The sequence below is a fragment of the Pogoniulus pusillus genome, chromosome 2, assembly GCF_015220805.1.
Source record: "Pogoniulus pusillus isolate bPogPus1 chromosome 2, bPogPus1.pri, whole genome shotgun sequence".
Taxonomy (NCBI): domain Eukaryota; kingdom Metazoa; phylum Chordata; class Aves; order Piciformes; family Lybiidae; genus Pogoniulus; species Pogoniulus pusillus.
In genome coordinates, this window is record NC_087265.1 from 11163092 (window position 1) to 11173763 (window position 10672).

Below are 10672 nucleotides of genomic sequence, written 5' to 3' on the forward strand. Positions count from 1 at the left end.
ACCAGGTCAAATGAGATATTTATTCACCCTTAACAGTAGGCTTCCATTTCCTTCAAAGACGATTCTTGCAGCTATAAATACATAACGTAAATTGGTAACATTGGATTAACACAGTGGCCTTTAACTTGATTGTTGCTAAAAAGAAAGGAATCAACAAAAATGTCAATGTAATTTCCATTTCTAGGGGTATGGTGGCTACATCGCATCAATGATTCTGAAATCCAGTGAACGGCTTTTCAAGTGCGGAGCTGTGGTGGCACCTATTACAGATATGAAGCTGTATGGTGAGCATTCCCTGCCCTATGCCTGGGTGATTTTTCATTCGTGGAGCTATTATCCATTTTAACTAAGAGTGGATAATGCAACTGTATCAGCTGAATTTCACCTCACTGTCTTGCCCTCTCCTTAAACGAAGAGGCAGCTAATACTGGGATGGTTTACTGAAACACAACAGATACAATAGTAATAATGCCACTGATCTTTGCAAAGAAGTTGTGTTTCCAATTTCCCACTGAAAGTCACCCAGGCACCACATTTCCTAAGAATTCTGTAGGTATATCAGCCTGAAACAAGATCTGTAATAGGAATGAATCTGTTAAACTTAATGGTGAATTCCTTATGATACCAACCATGTGATCGTTCAGTCACAGGATATTTAGTGCTGTGTGTGGATTTTTTGGCACAGGTTGTGGACTGTGGGACTCTGATATACAGGAAATCAGAGCAGGTTACTTTAATGGTCTCTTAGTTTTTCCTTTGGTTTTAGGTTAGTTGGTTTGGTTAGAGTTTGGAGTTAGGTTTGTTTCGTGTTGTTTTTTGTTTGGTTTGAGCTTTTGGTTGGGTTTGGTTGATTGGTTTGGGTTGGGTTTTTTTGTGGCAGCTTGATTTTGGTTGTGAGGTGGTTTTCAACCATCTTTAAATGGTTTTAAATAGTGCATGTAAATTAAGAGCTCGTTGTTGATGTCATGGCTTAAATAGCTCCTCCTGATTCAAAGTTAGAACTGGTGCAAGTTTTTGTGGGTGTATTTTATTTTGGTTTGGTTTAGGTTTGGGTTTTTTTTTAAGTCACAAACTTTTGGTTTTTACTTTTATAGCATCAGCTTTCTCAGAAAGATACCTTGGTATTCCATCAAAAGAGGAAAATACCTATCAGGTAAATTAGATTATTCTAATAAGTAACTGAAAATGACCATTTTCCCCTTAAAATGCAATTTACTTAAACCTTTGTGTTTATTTACCAGGCATCCAGTGTGTTACACAATCTCCATGGCTTAAAAGAAGCAAATTTGCTAATAGTCCATGGGACGGCTGATGGTAAGTATTCAGAGACACAGTTATATTTGGAGTCAGGGGTTCTAAGAGGCAGATATGCAACGACTGATGAGGCACATAACTAGCATATATATCCCTGTGATAAGATTTTTTTGTTTTTGTTGTCACTTCTAATTCTAAACTGATGTTTTTCCTTGCTGAGTATTTGTACCTTTTAGGTGCTGTGTGTTCTAATTTGTTTCAATCTTGTGGACTACTGCCTTGCTAGTGAAAGGTGTTACATGAATTATTAATAAAACAACATAAATTTTTAATGGTATTTTAAATTCACAGAGATTCTGCAGTTGAAGAAAGAATTATCAGTACAGTTGATGAGGTGCAGCACTACATGAGAAGTTAAACTTTTCAGTTAATTAATTACAAGGTAGCACCAATGTATCTGAAGCTTGAACCGTAGGGAACCTTTTAATGGCACCAATACTTTCAACAGTAGTTTGAGACAGAATAAGTAAAACAGAGTAAGTTCTGGCACTTCTAATAGTCAATCAAAAGATAAATTGTAATTACTGATCCAAGTTTAACTACAGTATGTGGTTTTGAACTTTAACTGATGTAGATCTAAAGCACAAGCTCTGATGCACGCACAAATTACAGTGCTCCAACAAGCTTCTTTGTAGGCATTATTCACATGAATGCTTCTTTCCCTGGAATTTTCCTGTTGAATGTGGGATAATACAAAGTTTCTTACTCCTCGGTCTGGATGGATAAGTACCTTGCAGCAAAAAGGCTGAGGGGAGAGTGCCTACATGTGCAGTTGGCACAGTGAGGATGGTACCCATTGGCCTTCCACTACAGCATAAATTGTCAAACTTATATTATGGATCTCAAATGCAATGAGAAGGGTGAAAATACTGTCCAGTGTTTCTTCCAATAGCAGAGGAGAGAGGGACAGAAAACATACAGTGGGTGACTGAGCAGGTATAAAGGTCTCAAACTTTGTTCAGTGTAAAAGCTAGCAGCAGTTTCTACCCCTCTGAACTCAATACTAGAGGCAATCAGGACTCTGATAGGTGTCTGAGCAATTCACTGTGCCTAAGAGTAGGACTCTGATTGCTTGCTGCCCTCACTTAATATCCCATCTAGTGACACCATCCATCCCACTTGCAGCCTAAGCTCTGCAGGGCTGAAACATGGTGATAAAGTTGCCTGGTTTTACTACACGAAGATTAAGTTACTGATATGTTTCAGAAAGTCCATTACCTAAAGAAGAGTGTGGGCTGTAATAGTCCTGTGCAAGACAGAGAAAATTCAATGTGCTTTCTTGTAACCAATTATAAACTGCCATGATGTTGGGACAGAATGCTTTTACACACCTCCAAACTATGACAGCATCTGCGAATCTCTACATTTCAGTGTGTGTAGAGAGAGGAGTCCTTGTCGAGTGCCTGGAAAGCATAGGTTCCCTTGGTGCATCCAACTTCTTCTCCAGAACCTCAGCTGTTACACCCAACCTTACTGTTATTCAAGGGGCTGTGCACTTCTGACCAGGTAGTCAGTTTAAGACCTGCTAATTGGAGAGGTTGGAGATGTTCTTGGTCAAAGCTATTTAGTAGATAAATATTTCATATTAATGCATTTTTTTCTAACAATGTCCAAATGTTTTCTTGCAGCTAAAGTCCACTTTCAGCATTCAGCAGAACTAATTAAACATCTAATAAAAGCTGGAGTTAACTACACTATGCAGGTATGTGCATTTGGTATGCATTTCTATAATGGAGGGGTACTTAATAAATGCCAGGTGGTATTTTCAAAAATTAATATTCTTTATTAATTTTCAATATTCAGGAGTATCTCCAGAGAGTGAGACTCCACAACTCCCCTGGGAAGCCTCATGTTTACATGGAACTTCCTATGTCTCGACTTCCACCCATTGCCCCTTGTCCAGTCATTTGGCATCATGCAGAATAGCTGGCTCCATGCTCTTGGCTCTCACGCTTTACATCTTTATAAGCATGAACAAGGTCACCTGTCAGTCTCCTTTTCTCCAAGCTAAAGAACCCCAGCTCCCTCAGTCTCTTCTCATGAGAGATGTTCCATTCCCTTAATCATCTTTGTGGCTCTGCACTGGACTCTCTCCAGTCTCCCTCCCACCCCCAACTACTAATTTTAATAATAATAGGGTTCTCTTGCCAGGGTCATGGAAACATTATACAGATGATAGCCTAGGATCTAGATGTCGTGGAGAGGTCTGTCTGGGTTTTGGGGGAATGAAATATGAGGCCAAATTTTAAAAGAGTTTAAATAATTTAATATTATATACACAAGGAATCCCCTTCCCCAAACTTATTTACTGTTACCCCACACAAGTTCTTTGTATGCGGTTCCGAGATTATATTACAGAATGTCTATGTACAGCAGATTGGGAATTTAGCTAGAGTTTGAAAGGATTTAGGAAGAGAGTCTGTGGCATGAAAGTGCCACTGGTAAATTATTGAGAATTTATGCTGGCTTAGCTCGAGTTTGCTCAGTTACTCACTGGCTGGAGTCAGTTTCGATGGTCCCAAATATCATGGGTTTGAATAGATTAGCTCAGGGGTTATTGGGACGCACTGTCTGGAGCTTCCACGGGCACAGTCAAGCTGGGAGCGGCGGCTGGAGCAGTGGCTGGCCGGGAACGCCTTGGTCAGCTTCCCTGGGCTGGTGCCGTGGGCTGGAGTCATGCAGTGGCGGTGGTCCCCAAAAGCGGCTGGAATCGGCTAGCAGCAGGTGGGTGGTAGAGGGTGGCAGGAGAGGAGCGAGGTATGAGATGCGAGAAGCGAGAGAGGTAGCAGGGACACTGTATTGCCCCTTTTTATGAGTTCTGACCCCATGATTGATGGTCCTTGGCCATAATTCTGTCCAATGAGGGCTTGGCAACAGGCCCAAACATACCAAATAAGGTGAAGTCTGAGGGTCCGGTACCCCCAAATATGGAGAGGGCTCAGGTGAATTCCCCACCCTAGGCGCGTGAGCTTGTGTAACGTGTTTACTTCAACCTTCGAGGAGGCAACCCAGACTCGAAGGCACCAAGGCTATTGTGTCCCATTGTCCCCCTTAACTTGTTTACCCCAAGTATAGGTAGGGCAACACCCTTTGGGGGGACAACATGTCCGGGCATGAATAGGTTTGTAAACATAGTCATTTGAGGCCTGTGCAACCCTCCACCACACTAGAACGTTTAACAAATACCTAGCAAAATATATAAACATGAATTGAACTGGAAGAGGTTCTTGCGGTCAATATGCTGCTTGCCCACTAGATGGATGCAGGAAGTACCTTTCTGCTTAAGGCAGAAGGCAATGGTGAATTACAAGAGGCTTTAAGTATTTACTCACAAAAATGATCTCCCAACTCGCAGGGCTAGCTACAGCCTCAGAGAATACCCAAAACACTTGCAGGGAATTCTGTCGATGCCTTGTCAGTCACTGAGGCTACTGATTCTTCCCAGGCTTCACAGGATGCTGGGGAAAGGAGGCAGATGATCTCTGACCTTGTCCTGATTTCTGTGTGTGTACCTCTAGGGCTCCTTGTCTTGGCAGGTGTAGGCAGGATGTCTTGCGACATGCAGTCTCAGCACAATGTCACTCTGGCTGTGCGGGCCTATCGCATGGAGTTATTTGGTGCCTATTCCTGGTAAAGTTGAGGCAGGAAGTTTCCAGGCAAACCCAGAGTATCAGGGTTTGTTACATTGTGGCAGAGCTGGCTTATAGCTTAGCATAGCATAACACTGTAGAAGGCAATGGCAGAATCACTACCAGAAGCAGAGAGCAATGGCGGCAACAGTAGCAAGCAGCAGGCAAGCATGAATACAGTGGCAGAGCACATTGTATTACCTGCTCATCTCTTTTTATCAATACAGCCCGAGAGCAATGGCCCTTTGGACACAGAATGGCTCTTAGCCAAGCTTGATCGTATTAGGTGAAGCCATAGGCTTCCAAATTTGGGAAAACATTGGCCTTGTATGAGACAGACACAAGCCAAGTGCATGTGCCTTCTTTACCACAGGATGTAAACAGGAGCAAAACAAGTCTGGGCAAGCCAGGCTCCTTAGACTCAATGGCTCCAGGTTCTTTGTCCTCTTTCCCACGGTTGCATCTCCCCATAGCAGAAGGAGAGAGAGCAGAAAAACATGCCTGGGCAAGCCAGGACATGTATGAGCCTATTTTGGCCCGATCAGGCCTACCATGACAATTTCACATAAACAGTCTTCAACATGTACCCTCATGTTGCTGTTTTATCTCTAAGAGGGGCTCTCCCTACCACAGTGACCTAACATTATCTCAATTTGATGTTAAAACTCTGGTTAGCCTCATTTTTCTCACTGTCACTGTAGTCCACATTTGCTTGTCACTCTTCTGGGCTCTTTCTCCTTTCTCCTCTTTCTTTTTTTCCCTACCTGTTTATCCTACACTATACAAAGTCCATATGCACTCTCTAATTTGCAGATACCACTACTTTAGTCCCATTTTATCTAAAAAAAAAGTATTGATTTGTATGAAACGAATTTCCTCTTATTTTCAATGTTTAAGTTTATTAAATGGTAGCTAAAAAGGCAAGAGTGCTGTTCCTTCTCACCACAGCCCTGCAGAGGGTGGGAGGGCTGTGAGAGACAGGCTGAAGTGAGGAGGAGAGGACATGCTGCTGATGTACAGACTTGCATGGGACCCACCACTGAATGTGTGGGTGTTGCTGGCTAAAGGTTCTGATTGCATTAAACATTCTTGAATATCTTAGACTGTGTGGTTTTGAGTCACTTCTCCGTGTATTTCTGATACTGCACCTTGCAAACCTCAACCTTTCTGAAGCCTAAGTAAACCTGTAGTTTCCACAGAAGCCTATGAGCTCACACCAGCTCAGAGGAGCCAACAAGGGAATTAGCATCACTCACAAAGGGAAAAGGACTTTCTGTGATATCTGAGTAGGGTAGAATCTGTTCTAGCTATCGCTGTGATTTCAGCTGAGGTGATGTGGAGGGTTATGGAGAGAAGAGGAGGCAGGAATGACAGAAATATCTCAGAAGAGCTCTTCTGAAATGTTCTCCTTCAACCTGGTGATAACCTGAGTTTGAGGAAGCAGCTGAAGCTTTTTGCCTCAGACAAGTGTCCTGTCCTGAACCCTGTGGCCAGCTATTCTTCAACCTGCAAATTTTTGTTCAGCCTCTATTGGGAGAAATTTCTACAGGAATTAGAATTGAGAGATAAAAATGCCAACGTTCACCCTAGGAGAGAGGTACTGGGGTTTAGATAAGATGGGAAGATAGTTAAAAATATGAATAGAAAGGATTTTCGCTGAATGCTTAGAAGCTGAAATATTGAGAGGTCCCTAAAAGCATGAGGTAATTAATCCTCATTGACATTAATGGGATTTGGATGCCTAGACACAGTTGAAAATGCCAGCTAAGTAAACTGTTGTAAGCACAATGACTGAGAATATAATTTCTTTGACTCCTGCAGATCCCTCTGTAGTCATTGTTTTATGTGGGTTCAAATTCCAAGAGAATGAGTTTTACTTTGCGTTTTATTGGCTTTTCTTGATGCTGTAAAACTAATGTTATCATCCTGTTGTCATCTAAAACAGAAAGAAAATTAGAGCCCTAAATATGTGAAAGGCCTTTTAAAAATTATTTACTTTTTTTCCTTTCTCCTCTGCTAGATCTACCCGGATGAAGGTCATAACATTGCATCTGAGAAAAGCAAATATCACCTTTACAGCACAATCCTCGGGTTTTTTAGTGCTTGTTTAAAGGAGGAGACACCAATTTTACCACAGGAACCTGAAGAAGATGAATAAGAAAGCTTATTTGTGTAGTACTGAAGGGGACTTACTTTGTGGCTCAATAAAACCTTAAATAAAAGTGACTGTAAGATTGCAGATTCTGCAGAAGCTCAAGGGCAGCTAAAGGATATCACAGTGGAACAGCACATTTACAGACAATGAGCTAATAAACTGGAATTCAACTACAAAGTCCAAACATATTACCAAGGGACAAAACCTTTACCTTTGTGGAAGGTCAACAGTTGGTTACAGTTTCCTGGAAGAACTTAGTTTTGCATAAGTGTAGGATTAGTGCATGTTTGTTATGTTAAGCCTCACTGTTGTTTCTGTAAGTGGTTGCTCGTTTTTTAATTTAAATGCACATCTTTATTCATCTTTGCATAATGCACAATCTATCAGAAGTATTATGGCCACTAATAATTTTAAGGATGAGTTGCAATCTAACACTGCTGTAATGTTACGATGAGTGCAATTCTTTTGCTCTCTATTACACATAAGAAACCACAGAGATAATAAAGGGCACGATATTTTCTCTAGTTTCTGCTCAAAGGGGATATATTGTCTAGTGCATCATATATCACTGGTACTGAAGAAGGTTTCTTTTCCCAATTTCAACATTCACTATTATTACTCTACCTACTAGTAACCAATAAGGGTCTTCTTGGTAGTGTACTCTTGGCCTTTATGTATATACCTAGGACTCCCTAAGCAGAAAATCTGTCTGAGCTCAAAGATTCTTTTTCCCAACACAATAATTAACAGCTGCATTTAAAACAATATTTGCAAGTGAAATCTTTTCCCCAGTCGAAAATGTATCTATTGTTTCCTTAAAATATGTTTGAGTTGTGTTTTGGTATTGTTTATAGTAGTTAATAGCATACTGATGACACTTTGATTTTAGAATATGTCACTTTGTCACATGTAAATTAGATACATAAATATTAAATTATAGTTTCAGATAAAGAAAATTTATTAACAATGTATAATGCCACTGAGTAATACTTTACTCTTCAAATGAAGACATGTTTTCTATAGTTCATTTTCCTCTTCTTCCTGTTGGTCTTAGATGTAACTCTGATGCTTATCGAGGTGGCCACATAGCCAGAACACACCATTAGTTTTTATTCCAGAGCTGCTCATTAAGTCTCTTGCAAAAGGATTTTGCTTCAACAGCATCACAAAGAAATGAAATGTTTCTCATTCAAGGCAAAGGAAGCTCCTGACAAGTTAAATGTTATTATTTATTCAAAGGGCGAGCCCTTCATACATCCATTCATTTGCCAAGGCGAATTACAGCAGTAGAAATTGAAACTATGGAATGAACAAGGCAGCCAGTTTGGGTTTGCAGAATGTTAACTCTGATCACTGAAATCAAATACTGTGGTCACTTAATTTGAGATATCTTCCTGAAGGTATGTGAAAGCTCTTGACAGATGCTGTGCCACTTACATGAGAATAGATGTAGTATTTTTTTTCTTTCTGGTTATATTCCAAATACTTTCCTACCCAATTAAGGTTTAATTTCTTGCAAGATTAAAAAGAAGAGTAATTTTTTGAGGGTATCTATACTATTTAAGATGTAAAGTTCTGCATATTTTATGAAGAATGGAAACTGTTTTTATTGTAGTCAAAAATCACCTGAAGCTTTTTACTCACAGCTTTCTTCTGGAATATTTTCTTTCACAGCTAGCATTTCTTTTATGATGCAATTAATTGATTTGTCTGAAGGGTGTGGGCTTATGGAACACTGGAAAGTCTCTGTCTTTTAATGTTTAGTATTTATCTTGTTTTATTAGCAATGTTGAACTATTTTTTTTCAATTAGTTTAATACAATTTTAATGTGTAATGATATCTTGTTTGGGTCCCAGTGTTGCCACAAAGTGCAGCTTTGCTTTGTGGTATTTAGAGTAAATATGGAGTACATATGTATAGTCTAGGTACAGTATATATGTATGGAAGCTACTATATGAGCTACAATAAGACCATACGAAACAACAAGAGAAAAGTTGAAACAAGGTATTCACATCCTGTTTTCTATGAAGGAGCAGCATTTTAGAATCTTGTGTTGGCTAGGACTTCTAGATTGTGATTTTATAAATTACACCCACTACTTAATAAAAGCTCACCTGGCAATATTGCTGCTTTTCCTGACCGAACATAGCAAATGAGGTCCTCGTCCAGTTGTATTCAGTGAGACTTTTTTTTGTCCTGCATTGAGGCAAATATGGAGAAAGAAAGCACAAAGCTGTGTGCTCATACTGAGCATATCCACTCAACATGTGGAGGCTAGGTGAAAAGGCTAAGACTTCTCAGCATGCACTGGCTGTTGCACAGCCACCATGTGCTCAGATTTACTATGTTAAGCGTACGTAGCCTTTAGTTGCCTGCAACAGAAAACAAACAGCAATAGGATTATGCATGTGCTCAGGAAATATGTTGTGCCAGATCTGTGGAACGCACACCTTGTCTCTTCCTTTCCCCATAACTCTGTTTCACACCTCCATTCCCTGCACTTCCTACCCCAACATTTCACCTCCAATTCACCTGAATATGAAGGAGGCATAAGGACAACGCTTCTCCAAGAGTGCTTTTGCCAGGGCTAGAGTGTTTAGAAGTGTGTTGCCTGAAATGTGGGTTATCTGTGTGGAAATGTGCTGTGCTTTTAATGTTTTTAATCTTTCTCACTCTCTTCTACAAATACAGGCATTTTTATGAAACTGTCTATACAAAGGTGAGCATCAGACAGACTAAGTTGGTTTACTGAAATGTTGACGTACAAGTTAAATTTAGGTACTGCAAAAGCATTTGTTTCTAGCTAGACTGAAGAATTTGATTCGAGGGTTATCTCTACTCCTGCTAGCTTGTTCAAGTATTTCTTCCCCTTGTAGAACAACTGTTGTTATCTTTCAGATTCTGTATCCAAACTGGTGGCAACCACTCATTGATTAGTCTATGTGACCTCTAGTATTGATCAGAAATTAGTACATATTGCACAGAAATGGCACCAAAAGAGTACTTTTTTTGGTATATTACCCATTTTGGCATATTACCCATTACTATGGTCACATTTTAGGTCTGAAAAACTACCATTTGATTAATCTTCCCTTAAAATATGACACTTACTAGAAAGCAAGGGAATCAGCATATCCATTTTCTGCTTGCTAGAGCTTAGCTCTGCCTTCTTGAATTCCTCTCTCTTTTTTTCTGATGTTGGGACTGCAAAAACCTGTGAAATCCGTAGGTCATACTGAAATTTTAGTTACATTGCAAAGTCAGGAGTAACTACATTTTTATTGGAATATTGTTTTTTTTTTCAGATTATTAAGGACAAAGAAAGGCTGATTATTTTTTAATTATTTGTTTTTTTAATCTTTTTGCAGTGAGGACAGAGCTACTTATGACCTGGTTTGATCAATATTTGTCATGATTTGTTATAACCAACTGCTCGTTGTTCTTATGGTTTTGGCATATGCAGATCTACCAACATCTGCAAATGAAGATGACTGTTCTCTCAGCTCTGGCACCTATTTTGAGTATGGAGTCAGGTTAATTTAGTTGAGAAATCATGCCTTTTAAGATAGAAGA

At 39.8% G+C, this 10672-nt stretch overlaps 1 protein-coding gene across 5 annotated transcripts in view; it reads left to right on the forward strand.

Moving 5' to 3' along the window:
• The window catches only part of DPP10 (dipeptidyl peptidase like 10), a 665816-nt gene extending 656573 nt beyond the window's left edge, over window positions 1-9243 (forward strand). For all 5 annotated transcript variants that reach the window (XM_064156282.1, XM_064156301.1, XM_064156292.1 and 2 more), the window contains 5 exons: window positions 185-284; window positions 1095-1153; window positions 1242-1314; window positions 2943-3016; window positions 6964-9243. In XM_064156282.1, the coding sequence (XP_064012352.1) occupies window positions 185-284; window positions 1095-1153; window positions 1242-1314; window positions 2943-3016; window positions 6964-7101 (444 nt within the window). In that variant the 3' untranslated portion in view covers window positions 7102-9243. The remainder of the gene's footprint in view (window positions 1-184; window positions 285-1094; window positions 1154-1241; window positions 1315-2942; window positions 3017-6963) is intronic.
• Window positions 9244-10672: the final 1429 nt, after the last annotated feature.